A 24,954-nucleotide genomic window follows, 5' to 3' on the forward strand; every position below is an offset into this window, starting at 1 on the left:
GCTTTAAAAGAAAGGGATGGGGAACAGTCAGATAAGGGAACAATAGGGAGGAGCAGTAAAGAAAGAAAGGGAGAGGAGGAGAACAAATGTGAGAAGCGAGGAGGGAAAACAGACAACTTTTTCAGGGGTTGGCTGCCAGGGTGTCTTCGATCCAGAAGAGGAACTCGCACACTTTGACATAGACACCGGGGTAGTTGGCCACGGCGCAGCCCTGACCCCAGGACACCAGGCCATGGACCTCGCTGGAACACACCAGAGGACTGCCAGAGTCACCCTGACAGAGACAGAGGGGGTGGGACAGGCCCGCGTTAGACTGCTTTCATTGGGGGTGCAGGTACAGATGTTTGGTGGGCGTCAGGACGATTTTTGTTTTTTATTTTACATTTTTTTATGGATTGTTGTTCTATATAATGAACCACAAATTTATGTTTCTGTGTCATTTAATTAAACATGAGAAACTAATTGTAATGCCCAGTTATATCACATTTTCCATGATACTTGGAATTGCAAACTAAAATCTTCCTTCACCAATAAATGTTTGAGAGTGGGCCTAATGTGATGTAATTATCAATAATAATGATCAATAATATTAAGAATAATAATTTCCATTGCCAATTCACTGCCATTACAAAGCTTTTGACCAATTCATGTAAGAAAATTGCAGTTTCTTACTCAGCTCCATCACCTTAGGAGGACATTGAAATTGTCATGAAGTTTTTACCTGCTACCACCCCCCTTTTGGTCAGTTTATTTTGCACAGAGGATGCAGTATGCAGTGAATAATCCCTCCAGACATACTGTAGAGTTAATTTAGTCTTTGTGCGGACTGAAAACTCACATTGCATGCATCTCTGCCCCCATCCATGTACCCAGCGCACATCATCCGGCGCGTAATCATGCCAGGATAGGCGTTCTCACAGTCCATCTCGTCCACGATGGGCACGTCCAGACACTGCAGACGGGTGGGCATGTTGACTGTAACAGGCAGATGAAAGTGAATAAGCCGCACACTTTATATTCATTGCGCCAATGTTTCAGCTACAATGCCTTCATCGGGGTGTGACTGTAATAGGCAGAACACAGACAGATGCACATAGAAACCTCTGAAACTTCTTTGGTGAATGCAGTAGAGACACAACTGTGTTTTCAGGGCGAACTGAGCATGTTGTCAGCTGGATTTTCATTTATTTTCAGCCCTTAGAAAAACAGGAATAACTTTACAAACAAACAAGTCTAAGGTAATTGCACACTCTAGGTATCCCTGTGGACATCTGGTGGAATCAGTGTTATCAACCCACCCTGGTCTCCCATGGCAGTGTTTCCCCAGCCGGACACAGAGCAGGCCATCCCCCCGTATGGGCATCCTGTGGGCAAGGAGATGGGCGCCACCGTCTTGGTCACCTCCACTGGGTGGAAGAGCTTGATCAGCATCATGTCGTAATCCAGAGTCTGGTAGTCATAACTGCACACAGAGAAATAAGACATTAGCATAAAACACAACCCTATAAAAGGGGGTAGTCTGGTCAGAAGATTTCTCTAAGTACAAATCTAATAACGCAATAAAACAAAAGCTAGATACAACCAGCCAGTGTCTTTATTTAAAGGGATGGTTCACCCATTTTTTTTTTCTCACCTAGGGTGCCAGATGATGTTCTCGGTCTTCATGAGCTGCTCAGTGCCCTCAAACACACGCAGGTCATGTTCTCCCAGCATGATCTGCATGGCATATGGACTGAGAGAGGAGGTGAAACACACAGAATATGCTTGACCCTTTCGCTTATATTATTCATTATAACAGAGTCTACTACTTATTTTATTTTCAGGCTTTATTTTCATATGCTTCTAGATATTATCTCAAACAAAAAAATTATGTAAACAATATATAAAAAAAAGGAAGGACATGGCAACAAGCGGGCAAAATGAATACAAGACGCTAATTGAACACAGAATTTTTTCTCGTCCGTGGATCCATACTTACTTGTACCAACAGTGGGCGACAGAGAGCACCCACTGCTTGTTGATGAGCACGCCGCCACAGAAGTGGTAGCCGTAGTTGAGCGAGGCCATGTAGGGACGAGAGTGAGGCTGACAATCCTGACCGCCGATGATCCTCCCGTCCTCACGGGGAACCGCCGCTGTCGCAGAGAGAGACAAGACACAGAGAGAGAGAGATTTGTCTTTAACAGATATCTTTAACCATAACTGACATTCTATCATATATTTTTGCATAGATTACATTACATTACATATAACTACAGCTGGTTGTTCCGTGGTCCGTGCATGCATGTGTGTGCATTTGCGTATATGCTTGTGTTTGTGTGCACACATACTGTATGTAGGAATACGTTTGTATGTATATCTGTGTGTGTGTGTGTGTGTGTGTGTGTGTGTGTGTGTGTGTGTGCATGTATTCCTGTGTATTTACCAGCAGCTCCCACCATCAGCAGCAGAGCCAGCAGTCTCATGGTGTCTGGTGAATGGTAAATGATCTGAAGACACCTGGACGTGTCCTGGCTTATATTTATATCCCAGCAGCCTGCCATGCTCGGACCCCCCCCCTCCCCCTCCCCCATCTCTGTCCTCACAGTCACCCCCTCACCCTACTTGTCACCCCCTTCCTACCCTCTTATCATGCCCCCATTTCCATGTTTGCCTACCCTAAACCTAACCCACCCCCCCAACACACCCCTTATGATTATGTCATCTGTGTACCTCAATTACACACATGGACCAAGGTCTCCACACCTTTCACACCTCTAATGGTTAACTGATTGTTGGCAAGCTGCAATATACAAACAATCAGGCTTTTGGTCTGCCATGCACAAAGTTATACCATTTTCTTTTCTGTGTGGCCAATATGAACACATATAACACAATAGTGAACTGTTGCCTTTTCTCTGAGGCATTTCACCACCAACTCCTTTATTATTCATTGCTGAGGTTGTTGCTATTCAACACATTACTGTGCTCATGCCTCCACCAGTTCTGTAAAAAAAAAAAATTGCGCCGTTGTAAGGTTGCACCTTTGGATGCCCTTGAAAAGAAGTCAAGAGAGGTGAGAAAATTTTCATCTGTGAGTCTTGGCACAGAAAAATAGAAAACATGTTTTTTTTTTCCATTTCTGCAACAGGAGGCAATCAGTTTAACAAATAGACATGCATAGTCCTCATGGTCTTTGAGCTACAGTCAATTCAAATGAAGTGATTCTATTCTATTCTATTCTATTCTATTCTAGTCTATTCTAGTCAAGTCTATTCCAAAGGTCAAAAAATACAATTACAGTAACTATAGGGAAATAGTGCTGTCTTTATTTTTAAAAAGGCTCAACCTGCCTGTTATTCTATTCTATTCTATTCTATTCTATTCTATTCTATTCTATTCTATTCTATTCTAGTCTAGTCTAGTCTATTCTAAAGGTCAAAAAATACAATTACAGTAACTATTGGGGAATAGCACTGTCTTTTATAAAAAAAAAAAAAAAAGGCTCAACCTGTCTGTTATTCTATTCTATTCTATTCTGAAGGTCAAAAAATACAATTACAGTAACTAGGAAATAGTCCTGTCTTTATTTAAAAAATGGCTCAACCTGCCTGTTATTCTATTCTATTCTATTCTATTCTATTCTATTCTATTCTATTCTGAAGGTCAAAAAATACAATTACAGTAACTAGGAAATAGTCCTGTCTTTATTTAAAAAATGGTTCAACCTGCCTGTTATTCTATTCTATTCTACACATTGTGTAACAGCATAGTATGGCTGGTTGCAACAACTGATCCTGTCTGCTACAAAGGGGTTACAGGTGTCACCAATGAAAAGAGCTGACCTATTTACTTGGGTGACAGGTGGCAGAGAATCTACAAAAAGATATAATGTCAACAACAGAATGAACGAAACACACGGAGAGAGATGAAAAAATGTGTTAGTACATAACACTGGAAAGATTTCGCTGACTTATTAACTGAGGGGGTAGACGTGGCACATAAGGAGATAGGGGGCATTTTCAGGGCAGGGAGTGGGGCAGGAGGAGTGGAGGGAGACTTGAGGGGGGTATGGAGGAGACAGAGGGCTAGAGGTATAAATGCAGTGAATGACAAAGCGTTAATGTCCACTCTGGTCGTAGGAAGGCTTGAGTCAGCAGCAGGATGATCGGCCTGATTGTACTCGCACTCCTGGGTGCTGCAGGTAAAACATCGTGGGGGATTTGGGGTCACATGACTTGGACTTGAGTCAGACTCGAGTCGCAATTTTAATCGCTTGAGACTTGACTTGATGCATGAAGAGAATAGACTTGACTTGGGTTCTGGTGACTTGGGACTTGTACTTTGATGACCTGAAAAGGTTTCAAAAGTCTTGACAAAAGATCTTGTGTTTGTGTAAATTACTTAGAAAGTTGTGAGATTTGTTCCACCAGACAATTGAATTTAAGTTATGTTTTCTGAATTTGGATGGAATGATTGAATTTATTGAAGTTGAAACAGATTATAGAAATCAAATGATGCTCATGATGCTCTTACCAAGTTTTTATTCTATTAAAACAATATTGCAAAATTCTGAAAATTCCTAGATATTTTGTTTTCTTTAAGATATTAAATTGATACTGAACCCTTGATTAGTTCTGACTTGACTTAGTGTTCTACAATTAGACTTGAGACTTGACATTAATGACATGGACTTGACTTGGAAATCTACATTTAGACTTGGGACTTAACTTGAGACTTGTGCCTCAAGATTTCAGGCTGACTTGGGACTCAAGCAAACTTGACTTAGTCACACCTCTGGGGTATTGGCACACACATACATACACATACTGATGTCATTTAATGTCAGGAGTTAGTTAGCCTACTCTCACTGAGGCAAAGTTGACCATTCACAGCACTTAATTGGTTGTGTTTTAATGATGTCACTGTTAAAGATTATGCACCTTGTTTCACCTTTACTTCATCTGACCCCCTCAGCTGCAGCCCCTCTGGATGACAAGATCGTGGGAGGCTACCAGTGCTACCCTCACACCCGGCCCTGGCAAGTGTCCATCAATATCGGCTACCACTTTTGCGGCGGCTCCCTCATCAACGACCAGTGGATCATCTCTGCCGCCCACTGCTGGCAAAAGTCAGTATTACATTAGATTCTGTATGAGAGGATTTGGGATCATTCTGTCCCCAAAAACACCAGCAGCCGGTTTTCAAACGCATCTGACCCCCACCCTCTCTTTCTCAGTCCCTATTCCCTGATTGCCGTCTTGGGCGACCACCACATCTGGGAGAATGAGGGCACGGAGCAGTTCATGTCAGTGGACGCCATCTACTGGCATCAGAGTTATGACTACCAGACCTTGGACTACGACGTCATGCTGATGAAGCTGGCCCACCCCGCCACTGTGAACGAATACGTCAAGCCCATCGCCCTGCCCAAGGCCTGCCCCAGGGCCGGGGACATGTGTGTCGTGTCTGGGTGGGGGAACATCTACACTGATCAAGGTAAGGTCTAACATTTGCCGTTTAATAACATCTGATGGACGCTTCATCAAAAGCGCCTACAGTAGGCTACCAAGCGCAACAGATATGTCTGTGTCCCTTTCATGTTTAGGCCATTTACATGTCTTCAGCTCTGATTGGCCAATGAACGCATTCTGAGACCGTTGTTTCACATCTAATCATATCACTGCGGAATGTCCTCTCAAATTAACTTAACTAGCAGCCTATTAGGTTAGAAGATTGGTTAGGCTACTACAGATAAACCTAAACATAGGTTATAAACATGGATGATTTTTCCCAATATTAATTTGAATTTATTCGGAAAACATAAACATTTCCATTGCTTTTTAGAGGCTGAGCGGCACTCTTACCAGACGTTGCTATGGTTACAGTTTTGCTACAGTGCATGCTAGTTACAGAAGTTTCTACGGTTGCAGTCTATTTTTGGCGGGAAGCTTGTAAATTGCTTTAGCTTGTGTTAAAATCAATTTAAATCAAAATTATTAATGTCTCACTTTGCATTATCCCACAGGCTTGTCACTTTCACGTGAAAACCTCATCACTCCAATTTTGGTGATTTTCATGCTTTAACTTCAGTTGAAAGATCACATGCTTGTCTGTTGGTTGGGACAATTCTACAATCTGGCAACCTTTTCAAAACCAATTGGATAAACTCAAAAATGCATGGTCGTCAATCTAAAAGCAAGGCTATTTGTCTTAGTTGCTGAAAGCTGACATTTTGGCGATAAAAGCTTTCCCCTGACAACAGGATATTCTCTGGTGAGGTCGCTCTATATATATTATATTTAGACAGAGACATTGACCCAACTATTCCCCCTTATCCTTCTTTCCTGCTCTCTCTCTTTCATCTACTCTCCGCAGTGTTCAACCCATTTCACCTGCAGTGCGTGGATGTCCCTATTCTGTCTTATGAGGACTGTGACAGATCCTATCCTGGCATGATCACTGACCGCATGGTGTGTGCTGGATACCTGGAGGGAGGCAAGGATGCTTGTCAGGTATTTTCCACACAAAATGTATTACATAGTACACATGAGTACATTGGGTAAATAAAATAAAATGGTCCAAAATATCTGTGAAACGATCTCATGTTTTGTCTTGTCTCCTCTCCTGTCCTCTTTCCGCTCCTCTCCTCTCCTCTCCTCTCCTCTCCTCTCCTCTCCTCCTCTCCTCTCTTCAGGGTGACTCTGGCGGTCCTCTGGAGTGCAACGGGGAGTTGCAGGGTATCGTCTCTTGGGGCCAGGGCTGCGCTCAGCCTAACTACCCGGGAGTTTACACCAAAGTCTGCTCTCTGATGCCCTGGATCAGCGACATTCTCACCACATACAGCTAGGCTCAGATCTTCTATCACAGAACAACATGAGAACGGGAAAAACCAGAGAGAGGGAAATTGAAGGAGACAGAGACAGGTGGTGGTGGTGTGTAGCGTTACAGAGGAAGGCAGCGGGAGAGCGGCTGAGAGAGAGCGACAAAGAGAAACACAGGGAGAGAGAGAGAGAGAGAAAGATGTGTGATGCATTCTAACAGGGCTCAATCAATAAAATGACAGCATTGACACCAGATGATGTTGTTTGTGTTTTATTTTTGTTTCGCTGAAAATCTCACCAATGACTTGAAATACAGTTTGCAGAATGTCTTGACCGCAATTCAAACTGTAGAAAAAATGCAGTATATTTGATCTAAGAGCATCTACACTGACAGCAGATGCAGCACCACAATATTGTAAATAATCATGAAACATAGCAATACATTAGTTAGATGACACTCATAAAATATCAACTCTCTCAGATGCATCAGGCAGCAAACTGCATCAGCTTGTGAGCAAATCCAACATAATGTATTGTGCATGAATTGCTAAATTAGATTTTATTTAATGATCACAGTCACCACACAATCACTCCATAATTTTCCATCAACAGAAGATGCAAATTGAGGCAGGACGCAGCATTGCTTTTTATAGTTTAATGCACTGCATCAATAATGTTGACAGTGTCTTGTTTTGACAATCCTTTGGAGGGATTGAGCGCTTGAACGCTGCCCTTATTTTCTCCATGTCATCTCCATGCTGATCTTCTTCCTCTTGAGGCACAAAACACCTGAAGAGGCAGGGGGGGGGGGGGGGGGAGTTGCAGCAAACAATTTATCAATGTCAGTACATTCCAAGAATCTGAGCCAGACTTACGCTCACAACAATTTTGCAATGCGTTTCATCCTGAAGAGAACAATTGTTTACGGGAAACAAAAAGGCTTGGAAGGTCTCAGTCTAGCATTGCAACTGAATGTGTAAGTCATATTTCTGAGTGACATGGGTGGAGATCAAAAACACCTGTGAGTGCCACACAGACACACCTCATTCTCTCCATCACAGCTGTCAACAAAGCCATATTTTTACTCTCTGACATGATGTCATTATCAACTTAACACCTGCCAAATTAAACAGCTTTTTTTTATTTCTCTTTAAAATGTCATCCACAGAGTCCACAATGATGAACATGTCACAAAGGTCAAACTAAATGTTCTTAATGTAGCTTTTGGATTTGAATGAAGGCGTGTCCACACCTGGAAGGTCCCAGATCTTAAGATGGGTGATTTTGGGATCCAAGCAGGGAACGTACAAGTGAGGACTTCCCAGCTGCTGTTCCCAGTTCCAGTTCCAGCCAACCACAATTGTGTTGTTTTCTTGTTTGTGAAAAGCTGAAGCTGTAAGGCAACAACAGCCATCAGCAGCCAGCCATGCCCCGGATGATACATTTCTTGCCTAATGCTGTTACACTTTTGCTACAGCAAGCAATCAACTAGCTCAAATTGTTCAGCGGACAGTCGTACAGCAATATCTTCCATCTGTCTTCCACAGATGGAGAAGACTGCGATGAGCACACATCATTAACACCCACTGCACTCTCCAGAAATGTGGAGAACCCATCTTTATCATGGTTAAAGAACTTTTTTTAGATTAAAAGAGTGCAAAAATGTTTCTGATTGTAGCTGGAGGAAGGTTTGCCTGAGAAGTGACATGAAGCATACTGATGAAACTATGAACACCTCTTGGAAGGTATTCAACATACCCTTTTACTGGAAGCACACATAATGAGGCCAAGCCAGAACAACTACAAAAACAGCTATCAAACCAGTCTGGCAGTTGTTCACTTCCAAAACAGTCCAGATGATGGGGATGAAAAAACCAAAAGCATTTATTTATTCATTTTGTACTAAATAAAATGAAACTCAGTGAATTTTTTGCAGAACAGAGGACTCAATGCTCAATGTGTGGTTAAGATTTCCAAAAATATATTAAATCTTCTTTCACACTCATCATATACAACAGCTTTGCATTCCAGAGAGTTTCTGCACTGACGAGTGACACAAAGATTTTGAGAAATGAGGAACTTGGATCAGTTCCAGTAACACTGCTAATATATTTACTCCCTGCACCCGTGTAGTCAAGCATATTGCAGAAATATGCCTTTAAGTGACTGCGGGTGACAAGGAACCTCATGTAGTTCACACGAAAGAAAGAAAGAAAGAAAGAAAGAAAGAACCCTAAAAGGTAAGGCATCTCTCTTTTGTCAATTTTGTCAATTTGTGCATCACTTAGGTATTATTCTTGTCAAAATGACTGGTACGGTTTCACTTTGCTGGACAAATTGTTTACAATTCCATTGTCAGTAACTGTAGCAAAATGTTGGTTTATTCTAAACAAAACATGCCTTACACTATAGACTGAACTGGTTAAATACAAAAACAGTATACTCAAACAAATACAAATACAGTGAGACAGCAAGAGGCACATAACCCTCCTATTATGTTTGGGGTCAATTTGACCCCCATTCAACATTTAACATCTATAAAAACCAGTTTGATATTTCATAACTTTTCCTAATTTAATGGGGAAAACAGGTTAACATATTTTTTTTTATTTATTTATTTTTTTTACAACTCTTTTTATTGGGGTTTCAGAGTTAGACATACAGTCGAAAATAGGAAAAAGAATTTTCAATGCAGATATAGAGAAAACATGAAAAATTTAAGAAATAAAAAAATAAAGAAAAAACGGATATACATGAGAACAGAAATAAAACAAACAGGTGAGTTATCGTACACATATGAGGAAAAAAGGAGTATTGCAAAATCATTTGCAATTTGCACTTTAATTTTTTGCAAATTCAGTTCAAATATAGACAACACGAAAATGTATTAAGACAAGATTAATTAGAAAAAATAAAAAGGAAGTAATGGAAGTAAAAGAGGAAAATAAAATTAAAAATAAATAAAAAAAATAAATAAAAAAAAGGTGGCGAAAAATTTAATTGGATGTCGAATAGGTCAATTGTGCTTTTGTGACTTGTGTTTAAACTAAGCTAGTTTGTGGGAAGGGTAAGCGCATTGTTATTGAAGTGGTCTATAAAGGGTTGCCAGATCTGGTAGAATTTGTCTTCACACCCTCTCAATGAGAATTACATTTTTTCCAAGTGCAGGTGCTGCATAACATCTTTCATAAGGGCAGAGTGGGTTGGAGCCTGTCTTTGCTTCCAGTTTAATAATATCAGCCTGCGTGCTAGAAGAATGCTAGAAAAATGTCTTGCCAATATTTTGTTATTCTTGGGCAGTGCCAGAACATATGGGCTAGTGAAGATGGTGACTGCCCACATCGGTCGCATGCTGGATTTATATTTGAATACATTCTGCAAAGTTTTTTCTTTCATAAGTGCATTCGGTGTAATACTTTAAACTGCAAGAGCCCATGTCTAGCACAGACTGATGAGGAATGTACCTATTAAAGGAGCTCAATCTTTTACTGAGCTACTGAGATGTCTAAACCAGGAGTGACCTGGTTGACGCGCTTTGCTAATTTGATGTTATCATACGCTATCGTTTGCCATGTGTGTTGCGTTCAGTACGGAATCTGCAGGCTGTTCTTCAATTGCAAATCACGATCTCTTTATTGTTTCCATCGTGCATAAGTGTGAATACAGTCCATTTTCCTGTTTCCATCGAAAACCAAATACACCGCTCACAGCATGACAAAACAAACTTAGCGCCACAGCGGTCAAAAACCCTTTGCCCTTCCGGGTTCAAACACCTGACGACAACAGTGAATTACCTACCTATATACCTGAGCTCTAGATAATAACACAGCGACACCCAGTGTACACACAGTAAATGGCAATTCAATTCTGGTTATTTCAACAACATATTTGGCTCCTACAGTACCAGTGCCTGGTCTGCTGTCCATAGTTCTTCTGTGATAGCTACTCCTAGATCGTTTACCCAGGCTGTTTTTAGATAATCTAAGGAGGTGGTACAATCTAAACATGAAAGTGTGTTATAAATAATGGAAATGCCTCCTTTAATCAAAGGATTCGACAAAAATATGGATTCCATTGGTGAATTATGTGGAATGTTGGGGAAGGATGTAGTGTTTTGTTTGACAAAGTTGCGTAACTGTAAGTACCTGAAGAAATGTGTATGTGGCAGATCAAATTTAGTTTGTACTGTTGAAATGATGAAAATATACCATCAATAAAAAGATCTTTGAAGGAATGGATGCCTTTTCTGTGCCACACTTGAAACATTGCATCAGAAAGAGTAAATAAGTGATTTGCGACCAAAGGGGCCAGAAGAGAGCCAGAATGCCACCCAAAATGTTTTCTTATTAACGACCAAATTTTAAGTGAGTGTGAAACTAATGGATTGTTTGCAGAATACGAGCGTGTGGTGGGCAATGACGAAAAGAGCAAAGCTGATAAAGAAGATGGGGAGCAACACTTTCTTTCAATGCAGAGCCAGGCAGGCATCTGATCTTGGAGCCAAGAGGAGAGTGCGCGTAGATTGCATGCCCAATAGCAGAGTTTGAAATAAGGTAGTCCCATTCCGCCCTCTGACTTGGGTCTCTGTGAAAAATCTTTCCTTATTCGGGGGGGGGGCTTCTTATTCCAGATAAAATTAGAGATTATTTTATCTAGGTTCTTCAAGAAAGTGTGATAAAAATTGGGATACATTGAAATAAGAATAAAAACTTAGGATTAATTATATTAATTCAGCCAGCGAGTGAAATGAGGAGATTTGAATTTACAAAATCTTGCTCTGTACGTTTAAAAAGTTCTAAAAAGTTCTGTTTGAACTTTGAACCCACAAGTATCGAAACTGACTTAAAACTTTAAACGGGAGAGAGCTAAATGTTTGTTTTTGGGCTCGAGTACTGATGGGAAATAAAACACTTTTGTAGATGTTGACCTTATACCCTGATACCTGCCAAAACTCTCTAAAATGGACATAATATTGGGAATGGACGTTGAAGGGTTGGAAAAGTACAGTAATAAATCATCGGCGTAAACATAAAATTTAACATGATGATACATTTTCAAGGTCCTGTACACACAACGGTGTACAGGACAACGGTGTTGTTTGGGGTCATTTTGACCCCAAACACAAAAGCCTTATAAAACCAGAGGAAATATAAAAGTTTGACTGATACTGAGGGAGCTTTCCCATGCAATTTTTTGATCTTTCAAAAATGTTCCCATGCCTTAGGGCCCATAACATAAGACGCGCGCACACATTTTGTCTCACCTGAAGATTTCCTGCCAACAAGGTCCTGTCACAGCTCTCTCACAAAGACTATTTTGGTGAATAATATAGTTTTTATTGGTGTTTTTTTCATTATTGACTTAACTGTTATGTGTTACTTGCTGATGTTCTGAAGTGTAAATTTGGGTAACACTTTCAATTACAATCATTTTGCGTAGGTTTAAATTTCTGGGGTCAATTTGACGACAAAAATAAAAGGCGTTTGTTAATTTTAACATAATAGGAGAGTTAATTGCCACAGCCCTCATCAGCCTTGTCTCATATCTCTCCATCTGCCCATTTTCAAACTAAAAGTCAGTGAAGAAAGAAGCAAAATTGGTTGCATCCTTGCAGTCTCCCTACGGTGCTTGAATTAAGTATTGAACTGAACAAAATTGTCCCTACTACTCTGTAACTATTATCCTTCAGGTCTACTGAGAAGAAAATGCTAAGTGGATGAATTACATTTTGATAATCAGTCGTGATACATCCTCAACTTTGAAGACTTTCAAATGACAAACTTGTAATGCAAAGTTATCTGTATTTTACCACCCTTCTGTCTTATCAGGATCACCATGTCTGCGGCTTCCTATGAAACTACAATCGATGAAGCAAATATCTATGAGGCTCCTGAAATTGTCACTGAAGTTAAGAAATACGTGAAAACCAACCCAGCAGAGTCAACAGCCAAGGCAAAGAAGCAGTTGGACCAGATGGACAATGTGACACTGAATATTGCTATTACTGGGGAGAGTGGGGCGGGAAAGTCCACCTTTGTTAATGCCTTAAGGGGTCTTGCAGATGGAGACGAGGGAGCAGCAGACACTGGAGTGACTGAGACCACCATGAAACCCATTAGATACGGCCACCCTAACATGCCCGGTGTTTACATCTGGGACCTGCCAGGAGTTGGGACCTCCAACTTCAAAGCAAGGAATTATCTGAAAGACGTCCACTTTGACACCTTTGACTTCTTCATCATCATTGGCTCTATCAGGTTCAAAGAGAATGACATCAAGCTGGCCAAAGAGATCAAGAAAATGAAGAAAATGTTTTACTTTGTACGATCAAAGATTGACCATGACATCCAGGCTGAAGCTCGGAAAAAGAACTTCAACGAAGCTCAGGTTCTGTCAAAGATCAGACTCAGCTGCAGAGAAAACCTGGTGGAATTTGGGAATCCCAAAGTCTTCCTCATCTCTGCCCTTGATATGGGGAAGTATGATTTTCCGAGGCTGCTCAGCTGCTTGAAGGAAAACCTGTCAGACTACAAGTGGTCGGCTTTGATTCACTCTCTGCCTGTATTCTCCACGGGTATGATAGAAAAGAAAACAGAAGAGCTTAACAAAACTTCTATTGCTGCTGCTGCAGCTGCAGCAACCACAGCAGGCCTCGCTGTTCCAGGCTTTTCAGTGGGTTGTGAGATTGGTATAATGCACAAGTACCTGCAGACAGCCCATGTGTCCTTCGGACTGGATAACAATTCCATTCAAAGACTGGCAGAGCGGGTTAACAAGTCAGAAGGTGATCTGAAATCAGTGATGAAATCTCGCTTTGCTGGAGGGGTCAACAGGGCAGTGGTGGCCAACATGCTTCGCACAAAAGGCATGATGGCAGCGAAAGCTGTTGAGATTATATTGATTGGCGTACCTGCCATTGCAATGGGGGTAGCTTTTGCCACCACGCTGCAACTTCTGCGACAGGGAATCAGGGAAATGGCTGAGGATGCCAAAGCAGTGCTGGCTGCAGCAGATTTGTGAAGAAACTCTAGTTACCTTTCAATCTATCTCAAGATAGGATCAAAATCCACAATATGTATTACTCACAATGTAGAAAGGATTGCTTCGAGTGACGTAGTCTAAAGTGGCATATAACAATGCAAAACAGTTGAAAATTGCATCAATGTAATATCAATAAAATGTTAATATTTTAAAATGCATCAAATGAAATACAACATTATCGACCAAGGCAACAACCTTTGGGTGTTACGATAGTGGTGAGGCAAGAGCAACGTCAGTAATGTTATCGAAATAAAAAATGCATTTTGTATTGCTTTTGGTATTTTCTAGGTTTTATAAGATTTCAGACATGATGTATCTACACTCAGATTTTGTGGTATAGAACGGGTTAGAACACCCCCTAGAGGTGGCAATCGAGATGAACTGCTTTTGAAGAGAGAAGCCTTTTGGATACTCACACTACAGTCCTTGACACCGAAAGGCCTAAGTGACAAATTATTGCTTGATGTAATGTTGTTGGTTATCCCAGTTTTTGGTCTTTTTGACTAATGTTATATTGTTTTTTACTGTTCCGCTCTATAACCTACCTAGTTACTTTGGATGTTGGCCTAGGTATATATTCGGTTGCTAAGCAGGCCCCTTTGTATGTATGTAGCCTGCATGTATATACAGTATGTGCATATGGTGTGTATGTGGACGTGCATATATACTGATGTGCACGTATGGGGAGTAGGCCTACTCAAAGGCTATTACCTCATACAAGTAAACCTTTGCATCCCCTTTACCCCCTTTTGTACCGTTTTTGTATTAAAAATGTTTATACCATTATTGTACTATCTCTATATGTATTTGACCTATTTTTGTACTATCTTTATATGTATTTGATATTTGCTCAAGATTGGCCATTTTGTATATATAGGAGCTTTAACTTAACTTTGGCTATCTCCTGTTATACTAACTGATTTGTATTCATATGACAAATGCTGGCCTTTTTATTGATTTACTAATTAGATAAATGCTGATTTGTTGATGTAATGGATATGCTAATAGGCTAATTGGATGTACTGATTGACATCTTGCACCTGTTGTCAATGACTACCAAAACTGTAAGTAGCCCACAGATGACATCAGTTCCATGTTTGATGCTTTGAAGGTCTATGACCGAAACGTCGTTACATTAAATTGTGATTTGCAAGTAGATGGTGTGCGGGAGCCTTATACTGTAGGTTATATATTACATGGTATTTTATAGGTAAAAATGGTTGTCATACCCTATGTGCAGTATGTCTTTTTTTTTACCCTTCTCAGCAGGAGAAGAAGTTCATTAGAAAGTTGTTGGAGCTGTTGTTGGAACATTTTTTAAAGTTCATCTTACTTTGGCCCTTTCTGTCTTTTAAAAATAAACAATGCAGAAAATACTTGCTGTCTGGATTTTTTTTTTTTTTTTTTTACTAGTCATTAATGTTAGATAAATTCATTATTATCAATAATTAATCCACAATGTAGGATGTTACAGTAGGTCATTCCTTATTAGAATTATCTTATAAACACCTTATTTATTTTTTAATAATCTCATTTTAACTGAATACCCATATAATTCAATAAAACTAATGTTATGTACAAAACTTGACCCAACTGAGCAAGTTCTTTAACTATTGATTAAAAGCCAATAAGATAAATGTTAGAAAGTAAGACAAGACAAAACAAAAAAACTCAAAATACTTAAAATGAATATAACAAGCAAATACAACAGGAATAAAAAGGTGGGAAATATTATAATTATTAGGAAATAGTAGTCTTCATTTTTTAAAAATAAAATCTAATCCATATCGCCAAATTTAAAAAGTAAATGTGAAATAATTAAAAAGGGTACAAGAAATTGTGCTCATACTGGGTCAACCTGCCTGTTATTCTATTCTATGCTATTCTATTCTATTCTATTCTATTCTATTAGACAAATGCTATTTTGTCATGCATAGTAACTTTTACTGGACTCCAGCTTAAACTTTTATTCATTAATAATAATAAACCTGATTTAGAATTTAGAATTTAAAAAAAGCCAATAAAAACACTAAAACAGGATCACATGAAATCCTGTGAAATGTGTTTTAAGAGATGATTTTGAAGTTGTCACTGATCTCTCTAGCCCAAGCTCCTGAGGCAGAGCGTTTCAACGCCAAATAAAATCCCAGTCACCTTTGGTCTTGAGTCTGGACTTCAGACTGTTCCAGCGCTCTCTGCTCAAAGATGTCAGGTTGCTTTCAGGTTCATCAGGGGTTAAACAATCTGAGACGCAACAAAGGGCCAAACCTAGCCAAGTCGTAAAGGTAATTAGTAAAATCTTAAAATTGACAAGCAACTGGTTCATAAGATCTGGTGACGTCCATGAAATGCTATGCAAGAATGTAATAGCTCTCTATCATTATGAACAGGAAAGGTAGGTGATTTGTTTCGTAACAACAAATTATACTGGGTATCTTTAGCTTTAGCAGCCAACAATAAGAAGCCTATTTTTCATGTTATTTCAAACCAGATGCAACACAGTCTCATAAAATTTATCGTTTAGCTCTGCCATGCCTCCTTTATAATGGTAATACTTAGAAATCATATAGAAGGGCTAAAAACCTTAGATCATTTCTGGTCCACACCAATGAGGTCCCCCCCTCAACCACTGAATCGAGGATATCGCCTCTTCCACCGGGCAGTTACAAGTACGGCAATTGCGCACAATGCCCTTTCACTAAAAGAATAAAACATTTCTCTCATCCCAGGTCTGGTAAATACATCCCCATTAGAGGGGTTATCAATTGTAACTCTGTGAATCTATGCCATCCATTGCCCGTGCAGTCTACTTTATGTGGGGGAGACCTACCTCCTGTAGGGAGCTCCACACGCGTATCTGTGAACACAGACATAGGGGATGGCGCGCAGTTCGCCGCGCTCCAACCTCATAGCTTATCATTTGATTGAGAGGGGGCATTCCCTGTCTGAGTTTTTTTATTTTGGGATTGAGAAAATTGGTCACCGATTTCCCATTCAGGGAGACCTAAATACGTTTTGTTGGGCTAGAGAAACTTACTGTATACACCTTCTGGATACCCGCTCGCCGAGGGGTTTAAATCTGGAAAAAATTATGTTTTTCTAATTTTGGATGTTTGGTTGTCAACTGTTTTTCTGGGTTTATATCTGGAATCAGATGATCTTAGTTCGAATCTATCTGTATTACATTGTTTATTGTTCTACGGATTTGACTTCTGTTTTTTCCCAGGAGGGCATCACGAGGCAAATTCAGGTCATGCATTCAGTCAGTCAGTCAGTCAGTCAGTCAGGTAACGCTTAGTGAGATGTCGCTTCAGGAGACGGCCTCTAGAGGGCGTCTTTGACTAAGAGATCGCCTACGGGCTAAAAGACACATTCAGTCCCACACTGCCATATTAGATCTCACACAGAGCCACACTCTTCCCTGTCAATTTACAGACATCCACATCTTCTGCTGTCCTGCAACCCTTAACGGTAGGTCAAGTTATTACCTGTGTGATGTTGGTGGAATAGGTAATTTAACCATAAACGTGTCGCGCTAGCCGAGCATTGCTCCCACACACAGCGAGTCCCACTCTCTGCCGTTAATTTAAATACATCCACGTCTTCCGTTGCCCTATAGACTTTAACGCTAGGTAGCTTTATTACCTGTGGTATTTAAGTGACGTCAGTGGAATGATTTAGCTGATAACCATGTCATAATGCTTCAGTGCATTGAATTGAATTGAACACACGCGCCGTGGGTCTGTACAGGATCTGTGCGTGTTGTTTTCCTTGGCCCCTCCCTGATAGGAAGTGAAGTAGGCTAACAGCTCCCCTCTCTCTCTTTTTACAAGGAGTCTCCTGCTGTTCCTCTCCTTTATGTAGTTGTTTATTCTACATTTGTATCCTCTTATATATTATATTTTCTTATTGTGGGTATTACTACTATTTTTTCTTTCTTCTTTTTTTGATTGAGGCCTAGTGTAGCTGTTGGCTCTTTTCCCCGCCTCCTCCCTCCTTAAGTTTAATGATTTATGTGTAGGCATATGTCTTTTTGTCTTGCACAGATGTGTTTGTACATGTATATGTAGACTATTCATATGTGTATGTGTGTGTATTTTTTTTTTTTCCTTATAGTCTGTGTAGTAGATTGGATTTACTGACCGATGCGGTTTATGTACTGTGGTAACCCATTGAGTCTCATCTTGCATCATATATAGCCTATATACATATGTCTCTTTTCTGTGTATTATACACTTTTTTTGTAAGTGGCTTCGATTTAGGGCACTGCCCCCGGCAGGTGCAGCTTGTTACACTGATTTGTACAGTATATATAGAAAGTGTTGTGACTTATTGTCTTGATGCTCCGATGAAGGTGTAATACCGAAACGCGTTAGCAGTCATGGCCAAAAAATAAATTGGTGAAAATGAGGTGACATCTTCTTTGTTATATTATTTTTTATTATTATATTGGTGTGCTGCTTTCTTTCAACTCAAGCCCAAAACGTCATGTTTTTAATGTAATAAAATTATTTTTCTACTGAGCAGGTGTCACACCTAGCCTTTTTTCGGTTTACTTCATCAACGCTGAGAAATACACCATGCTGTGTAAGACGTAAATAAGCTTATGTTTAAAAGCCAAAAATTCAGAACTATTCACCATTCTTTAAAATAATTTCACATAAAATAGACTCAAATGATATGCTTTAAATGTTTTATTTGTCATTTGTCCAGTACAAAAGATGGAATATGAACAGCAAATGATGTTGAGCTGCTTGACTGGACTGGATGTCGAATGGGATCACTTAGTAGCTGGCCATGGTGCGCTCCAGCCACTCGTTGAACAGGCAGACCTGAAAACAAAGATTGCAAGAGTTAGTACAGCTAATCAGTGGAATATTATCGCCATTCGCAGCAGGCGAGAGTTAAATTAAACTGGACACAGCACGGTTATTAAATATCCTCCTTACCCTGGCGTAGACACCGGGGTGGTTCTTCTCGGCACATCCGTAGCCCCAGGACACGACACCCTGCAGCTCACCGTCGCACACAACGGGGCCACCAGAGTCACCCTGAGAGGAGGGGGGAAAAAGTGTGGAGTGGGAAAAGAATTAAATATTTCAGTAAAACTCAGCCTGACAAATGTTCACATATAACACCATATTAAGTAGTCCAGAATTGCTGTATAACATGGAGTCGCATACCTGGCAGGAGTCCTTGCCTCCCTCCAGGTATCCAGCGCAGAACATGGCGTTGGTGATCATGCCGGGGTAGGAGTTGTCACAGTCCTCTTCAGACAGGATGGGGATGTCCAGGCACTGCAGCTTGTCGCCGTCAGCGACTGTGTTGCATACGGACACAGGAGGATATAGATTAGAACAGCTTGGGAAAAGTAAGGACAGCAGTTGTTCTCTAATACCTGGTTCTTAAGACGCTGTACTCACTGGAGCTCATGGTGTTGCCCCAGCCAGTGACTTTGCACATGGTGCCAGCGGGGGCACAGCTGGTGGGCAGAGCCACAGGCTGCACGTACTGGTTGAGGGTGGCGGGCTTGCTCAGCTTGATCAGCATGATGTCGTTGTTGATGTTGTAGGAGGTGTAGTTGGGGTGGCGGATGACACGGGAAGAGGAGATGAACTGCTCATGGCCCTCGGTGACCATGATGTTGTGCTCGCCCATACGCACCTGCACACGGCTGGAAAAACACAGAGAGGGGACTGATGATGCAAAGGCAGTGGGTTTTGGGAAACGCTTTTTCCAATGATATTTTTCTAGGTTATTCGCTAATCCTTTTTGATGTAGCCAACTCAAAACGTAGCAGGGAGCAGCAGATACACCAAATGGCATTTTTTTGTTAATACACATCAGGTAAATGAATTAGACCTAAAATCCTGTAAAATATCAAGAATTTGCTTACGACTTGTAGCAGTGAGCGGCAGACACAACCCAGTTAGCGTTGACCAGGGAGCCTCCACAGAAGTGGTAGCCAGAGTTCAGAGACACCTGATGGGGCTGGGAGTAGGGCTTGCACTCATACCCTCCGACGATCTTGTCGTCCTCCGTGGCAACTGAAAACACAGATGTAGCAGCAACCAGTTAGTTATTTACATCTACTAATTACCAACAAGAAAGGTTAATGTTCAAGGAAATTGGTGTTTCTTTTGATTCCTAAATTGTCTGTGTTTGATTTTCCTCATGCCTCCTGCTCAAGGACAAGAGTCTACATTATTTAGCTATTGAACCATATTCACGATGCTCCTAGGATGGTTAGTGATCAATCATCCTCAACTTCCAAACCTTCAAGCCAGATGCTCTAGTAGCGCTGGATAAAGCACTAAGCAGAGAGAAAGGCCAGCAAACCTGGAAGGCGTGAAAGGCCGTCTAAGAGCTTCATACTCACAAGCAGCTCCGATGAGCAGAACGAAGACCAGAGACCTCATGGTTGCTGTGTGATCCTGTCGATGAGAGGACTTCACCTGGATCCCTGGTTTATATCCACAGTCAGGAGAGCGGCCCTGCTCTCCGGCTGTCCTCATTGGTCAGCAGAGAGCCAATCACCTGTAGGATGCTAAGGTTAGGTGAATCATTGCCAGAATTATCTAAAAAACACGTTTTCGTGTTTAAAGTAAGGGTGGCTTTCTCTTTGGCAACTTTGGGAAACCTTAAGGGAAATGGATAATACTGTCACCTGTTTTCTTACACCATAGGCTGAGTGACAATACTTCTGCTGGAAGTACACATCAGAAGTTATGATGTTTACTCATAATTCCAAGAAGAGAGACATAATTGATTGTTTCCAGGAATTAAAAACATGTTAGTTTATTCCTGGCTTTTGGTATGATTGTCACACTGATGACACTGATGATTTGTCTGATAAACATTTGTGTTATGTTTATATATACATTTTTTTTTTTTTTGTCACATATGCATTATTTCATCTAGTCAACACTCACAGCCTGATTATCTGTTTATCTGTGCTTATCTGTTATGAATTGATTATTTCTTGGCATCTGTACTGGATGCTGTTTCACAAAACCTCTCTGATACTTTGAAGTCTTCTGCAAAGGTGATTTAGAATAGTGAAATGTTGAATAGAAGAGGCAAATTCAGGTCATGCATTCAGTCAGTCAGTCAGTCAGGTAACGCTTAGTGAGATGTCGCTTCATGAGATGGCCTCTAGAGGGCGTCTTTCGCCTACAGGCTAAAAGACACATTCAGTCCCACACTGCCATATTAGATCTCACACAGAGCCACACTCTTCGCTGTCAATTTACAGACATCCACATCTTCTGCTGTCCTGCAAACCTTAACGGTAGGTCAAGTTATTACCTGTGGTGTGATGTTGGTGGAATAGGTAATTTAACCATAAACGTGTCGCGCTAGCCGAGCATTGCTCCCACACACAGCGAGTCCCACTCTCTGCCGTTAATTTAAATACATCCACGTCTTCCGTTGCCCTATAGACTTTAACATTAGGTAACGTTATTACCTGTGGTATTTAAGTGACATCAGTGGAATGATTTAGCTGATAACCATGTCATAATGCTTCAGTGCATTGAATTGAATTGAACACACGCGCCGTGGGTCTGTACAGGATCTGTGCGTGTTGTTTTCCTTGGCCCCTCCCTGATAGGAAGTGAAGTAGGCTAACAGCTCCCCTCTCTCTCTTTTTACAAGGAGTCTCCTGCTGTTCCTCTCCTTTATGTAGTTGTTTATTCTACATTTGTATCCTCTTATATATTATATTTTCTTATTGTTGGTATTACTACTATTTTTTCTTTCTTCTTTTTTTGATTGAGGGCTAGTGTAGCTGTTGGCTCTTTCCCCCGCCTCCTCCCTCCTTAAGTTTAATGATTTATGTGTAGGCATATGTCTTTTTGTCTTGCACAGATGTGTTTGTACATGTATATGTAGACTATTCATATGTGTATGTGTGTGTATATATTTTTTTTTGTATGTATAGAAAGTGTTGTGACTTATTGTCTTGATGCTCCGATGAAGGTGTAATACCGAAACGCGTTAGCAGTCATGGCCAAATATACCGAAACGCCGTTAGCAGTCATGGCCAAAAAATAAATTGGTGAAAATGAGGTGACATCTTCTTTGTTATATTATTTTTTATTATTATATTGGTGTGCTGCTTTCTTTCAACTCAAGCCCGAAACATCATGTTTTTAATGTAATAAAATTATTTTTCTACTGAGCAGGTGTTGCGCCTAGCCTTTTTTCGGTTTACTTCATCAACACTGAGAAATACACCATGCTGTGTAAGACGTAAATAAGCTTATGTTTAAAAGCCAAAAATTCGGAACTATTCACCATTCTTTAAAATAATTTCACATAAAATAGACTCAAATGATATGCTTTAAATGTTTTATTTGTCATTTGTCCAGTACAAAAGATGGAATATGAACAGCAAATGATGTTGAGTTGCTTGACTGGACTGGATGTCGAATGGGATCACTTAGTAGCTGGCCATGGTGCGCTCCAGCCACTCGTTGAACAGGCAGACCTGAAAACGAAGATTGCAAGAGTTAGTACAGCTAATCAGTGGAATATTATCGCAGTTCGCAGCAGGCGAGAGTTAAACTGGACACAGCGCGGTTATTAAATATCCTCCTTACCCTGGCGTAGACACCGGGGTGGTTCTTCTCGGCACATCCGTAGCCCCAGGACACGACACCCTGCAGCTCACCGTCGCACACAACGGGGCCACCAGAGTCACCCTGAGAGGAGGGGGGGGGAAAGTGTGGAGTGGGAAAAGAATTAGATATTTCAGTAAAACTCAGCCTGACAAATGTTCACATAAAACACCATATTAAGTAGTCCAGAATTGCTGTATAACATGGAGTCGCATACCTGGCAGGAGTCCTTGCCTCCCTCCAGGTATCCAGCGCAGAACATGGCGTTGGTGATCATGCCGGGGTAGGAGTTGTCACAGTCCTCTTCAGACAGGATGGGGATGTCCAGGCACTGCAGCTTGTCGCCGTCAGCGACTGTGTTGCATACGGACACAGGAGGAAATAGATTAGAACAGCTTGGGAAAAGTAAGGACAGCAGTTGTTCTCTAATACCTGGTTCTTAAGACGCTGTACTCACTGGAGCTCATGGTGTTGCCCCAGCCAGTGACTTTGCACATGGTGCCAGCGGGGGCACAGCTGGTGGGCAGAGCCACAGGCTGCACGTACTGGTTGAGGGTGGCGGGCTTGCTGAGCTTGATCAGCATGATGTCGTTGTTGATGTTGTAGGAGGTGTAGTTGGGGTGGCGGATGACACGGGAAGAGGAGATGAACTGCTCATGGCCCTCGGTGACCATGATGTTGTGCTCGCCCATACGCACCTGCACACGGCTGGAAAAACACAGAGAGGGGACTGATGATGCAAAGGCAGTGGGTTTTGGGAAACGCTTTTTCCAATGATATTTTTCTAGGTTATTCGCTAATCCTTTTTGATGTAGCCAACTCAAAACGTAGCAGGGAGCAGCAGATACACCAAATGGCATTTTTTTGTTAATACACATCAGGTAAATGAATTAGACCTAAAATCCTGTAAAATATCAAGAATTTGCTTACGACTTGTAGCAGTGAGCGGCAGACACAACCCAGTTAGCGTTGACCAGGGAGCCTCCACAGAAGTGGTAGCCAGAGTTCAGAGACACCTGATGGGGCTGGGAGTAGGGCTTGCACTCATACCCTCCGACGATCTTGTCGTCCTCCGTGGCAACTGAAAACACAGATGTAGCAGCAACCAGTTAGTTATTTACATCTACTAATTACCAACAAGAAAGGTTAATGTTCAAGGAAATTGGTGTTTCTTTTGATTCCTAAATTGTCAGTGTTTGATTTTCCTCATGCCTCCTGCTCAAGGACAAGAGTCTACATTATTTAGCTATTGAACCATATTCACGATGCTCCTAGGATGGTTAGTGATCAATCATCCTCAACTTCCAAACCTTCAAGCCAGATGCTCTAGTAGCGCTGGATAAAGCACTAAGCAGAGAGAAAGGCCAGCAAACCTGGAAGGCGTGAAAGGCCGTCTAAGAGCTTCATACTCACAAGCAGCTCCGATGAGCAGAACGAAGACCAGAGACCTCATGGTTGCTGTGTGATCCTGTCGATGAGAGGACTTCACCTGGATCCCTGGTTTATATCCACAGTCAGGAGAGCGGCCCTGCTCTCCGGCTGTCCTCATTGGTCAGCAGAGAGCCAATCACCTGTAGGATGCTAAGGTTAGGTGATTCATTGCCAGAATTATCTAAAAAACACTTTTTCGTGTTTAAAGTAAGGGTGGCTTTCTCTTTGGCAACTTTGGGAAACCTTAAGGGAAATGGATAATACTGTCACCTGTTTTCTTACACCATAGGCTGAGTGACAATACTTCTGCTGGAAGTACACATCAGAAGTTATGATGTTTACTCATAATTCCAAGAAGAGAGACATAATTGATTGTTTCCAGGAATTAAAAACATGTTAGTTTATTCCTGGCTTTTGGTATGATTGTCACACTGATGACACTGATGATTTGTCTGATAAACATTTGTGTTATGTTTATATATACATTTTTTTTTTTTTGTCACATATGCATTATTTCATCTAGTCAACACTCACAGCCTGATTATCTGTTTATCTGTGCTTATCTGTTATGAATCGTTTATTTCTTGGCAGCAGTGATGACAAAGAGGTTGATCATTTCAATATGTGCAAACTCATGGTTCAATATACATAAACTCTGAAAGTTTTGTCATGTTTCTCTGGTCAGATTAAACAGGAACACAAGTCACTCTCTATATTTAGAAGTGTGGGAACACAGTATCTCACAGCTGTGTAGTTCTCACGCAGCACCTTTTACCTGAAAAGCATCTGCATTTAAATTTAGATATGCAGGTTGAGGCTGCCTTTAGGAGAGAATAATGATCTTCTTTATAATCTTTATTTATGTCACTTTTCAAAACAAAGTGCTTCACAACTAGTAAAAATGAAAAATGAACAAGTGACAGATCAATAAGAAACAAAAAACAGTGAGGTAAAACAGTAATAACAAATAGTCACAGCCACAGGGATAAAGCAAATGCAATAAACAAATAACAGACAAGGCAACAACAATAAAACGAATAAAAGCCAAAGATCATAGA

General features: G+C 40.9%; 5 protein-coding genes across 5 annotated transcripts; 2 read left to right on the plus strand and 3 right to left on the minus strand.

The window, feature by feature from the left end:
• Positions 1-24: 24 nt before the first annotated feature.
• LOC139919720 (trypsin-like) lies at positions 25-2,465 on the minus strand. Its single transcript, XM_071909538.2, has 6 exons — positions 2,426-2,465; positions 1,979-2,135; positions 1,634-1,732; positions 1,299-1,462; positions 839-975; positions 25-274 (listed from the first exon to the last, which is right to left on the minus strand). Exons 1-6 carry the CDS (start codon positions 2,463-2,465, stop codon positions 122-124), a joined length of 750 nt encoding a protein of 249 aa, XP_071765639.2. The 3' UTR covers positions 25-121.
• Positions 2,466-4,143: 1,678 nt separating this feature from the next.
• LOC139919705 (trypsin-2-like) lies at positions 4,144-6,903 on the plus strand. Its single transcript, XM_071909527.2, has 5 exons — positions 4,144-4,183; positions 4,957-5,110; positions 5,219-5,472; positions 6,349-6,494; positions 6,677-6,903. Exons 1-5 carry the CDS (start codon positions 4,144-4,146, stop codon positions 6,827-6,829), a joined length of 747 nt encoding a protein of 248 aa, XP_071765628.2. The 3' UTR covers positions 6,830-6,903.
• Positions 6,904-9,009: 2,106 nt separating this feature from the next.
• LOC139918840 (interferon-inducible GTPase 5-like) lies at positions 9,010-13,909 on the plus strand. Its single transcript, XM_071908346.2, has 2 exons — positions 9,010-9,043; positions 12,632-13,909. The coding sequence occupies exon 2, from the start codon at positions 12,639-12,641 to the stop codon at positions 13,821-13,823; it is 1,185 nt and encodes a 394-aa protein (XP_071764447.1). The 5' UTR covers positions 9,010-9,043; positions 12,632-12,638; the 3' UTR covers positions 13,824-13,909.
• Positions 13,910-18,628: 4,719 nt separating this feature from the next.
• Positions 18,629-20,263, minus strand: LOC139919731 (trypsin-1-like). The gene is made up of 6 exons (XM_071909551.1): positions 20,224-20,263; positions 19,741-19,891; positions 19,268-19,518; positions 19,028-19,164; positions 18,794-18,895; positions 18,629-18,676 (listed from the first exon to the last, which is right to left on the minus strand). The coding sequence occupies exons 1-6, from the start codon at positions 20,261-20,263 to the stop codon at positions 18,629-18,631; spliced, it is 729 nt and encodes a 242-aa protein (XP_071765652.1).
• A 2,024-nt stretch (positions 20,264-22,287) lies between these two features.
• LOC139919760 (trypsin-1-like) lies at positions 22,288-23,918 on the minus strand. The gene is made up of 6 exons (XM_071909601.2): positions 23,879-23,918; positions 23,396-23,546; positions 22,923-23,173; positions 22,683-22,819; positions 22,448-22,549; positions 22,288-22,335 (listed from the first exon to the last, which is right to left on the minus strand). The coding sequence occupies exons 1-6, from the start codon at positions 23,916-23,918 to the stop codon at positions 22,288-22,290; spliced, it is 729 nt and encodes a 242-aa protein (XP_071765702.1).
• Between the last annotated feature and the right edge of the window lie 1,036 nt (positions 23,919-24,954).

Source organism: Centroberyx gerrardi, chromosome 12 (genome assembly GCF_048128805.1).
Source record: "Centroberyx gerrardi isolate f3 chromosome 12, fCenGer3.hap1.cur.20231027, whole genome shotgun sequence".
NCBI classification, from domain to species: domain Eukaryota; kingdom Metazoa; phylum Chordata; class Actinopteri; order Beryciformes; family Berycidae; genus Centroberyx; species Centroberyx gerrardi.

Bases quoted from the DNA above. Each gene is read 5' to 3' on its own strand.
- LOC139919731 (XM_071909551.1), bottom strand. From the start codon at position 20,263: ATGAGGTCTCTGGTCTTCGTTCTGCTCATCGGAGCTGCTT. The intron at 19,519-19,740 runs GTAAGCAAATTC...GTGTTTTTCCAG, and splicing joins GCCGCTCACTGCTACAAGTC to CCGTGTGCAGGTGCGTATGG. The intron at 18,896-19,027 runs GTATGCGACTCC...CCCTCCTCTCAG, and splicing joins GAGGCAAGGACTCCTGCCAG to GGTGACTCTGGTGGCCCCGT.
- LOC139919760 (XM_071909601.2), bottom strand. From the start codon at position 23,918: ATGAGGTCTCTGGTCTTCGTTCTGCTCATCGGAGCTGCTT. The intron at 23,547-23,878 runs GTGAGTATGAAG...CTGTGTTTTCAG, and splicing joins TCTGCTCATCGGAGCTGCTT to TTGCCACGGAGGACGACAAG. The intron at 22,820-22,922 runs GTGAGTACAGCG...TATGCAACACAG, and splicing joins GGGCAACACCATGAGCTCCA to TCGCTGACGGCGACAAGCTG.
- LOC139919720 (XM_071909538.2), bottom strand. From the start codon at position 2,465: ATGAGACTGCTGGCTCTGCTGCTGATGGTGGGAGCTGCTG. The intron at 1,733-1,978 runs GTAAGTATGGAT...CTCCTCTCTCAG, and splicing joins GTCGCCCACTGTTGGTACAA to TCCATATGCCATGCAGATCA. The intron at 275-838 runs GTGAGTTTTCAG...TGTCTCTGTCAG, and splicing joins GGGGCAGAGATGCATGCAAT to GGTGACTCTGGCAGTCCTCT.
- LOC139919705 (XM_071909527.2), top strand. From the start codon at position 4,144: ATGATCGGCCTGATTGTACTCGCACTCCTGGGTGCTGCAG. The intron at 5,473-6,348 runs ATCAAGGTAAGG...TCTTTCATCTAC, and splicing joins GTGGGGGAACATCTACACTG to TCTCCGCAGTGTTCAACCCA. The intron at 6,495-6,676 runs GTATTTTCCACA...TCCTCTCTTCAG, and splicing joins GAGGCAAGGATGCTTGTCAG to GGTGACTCTGGCGGTCCTCT.
- LOC139918840 (XM_071908346.2), top strand. From the start codon at position 12,639: ATGTCTGCGGCTTCCTATGAAACTACAATCGATGAAGCAAATATCTAT.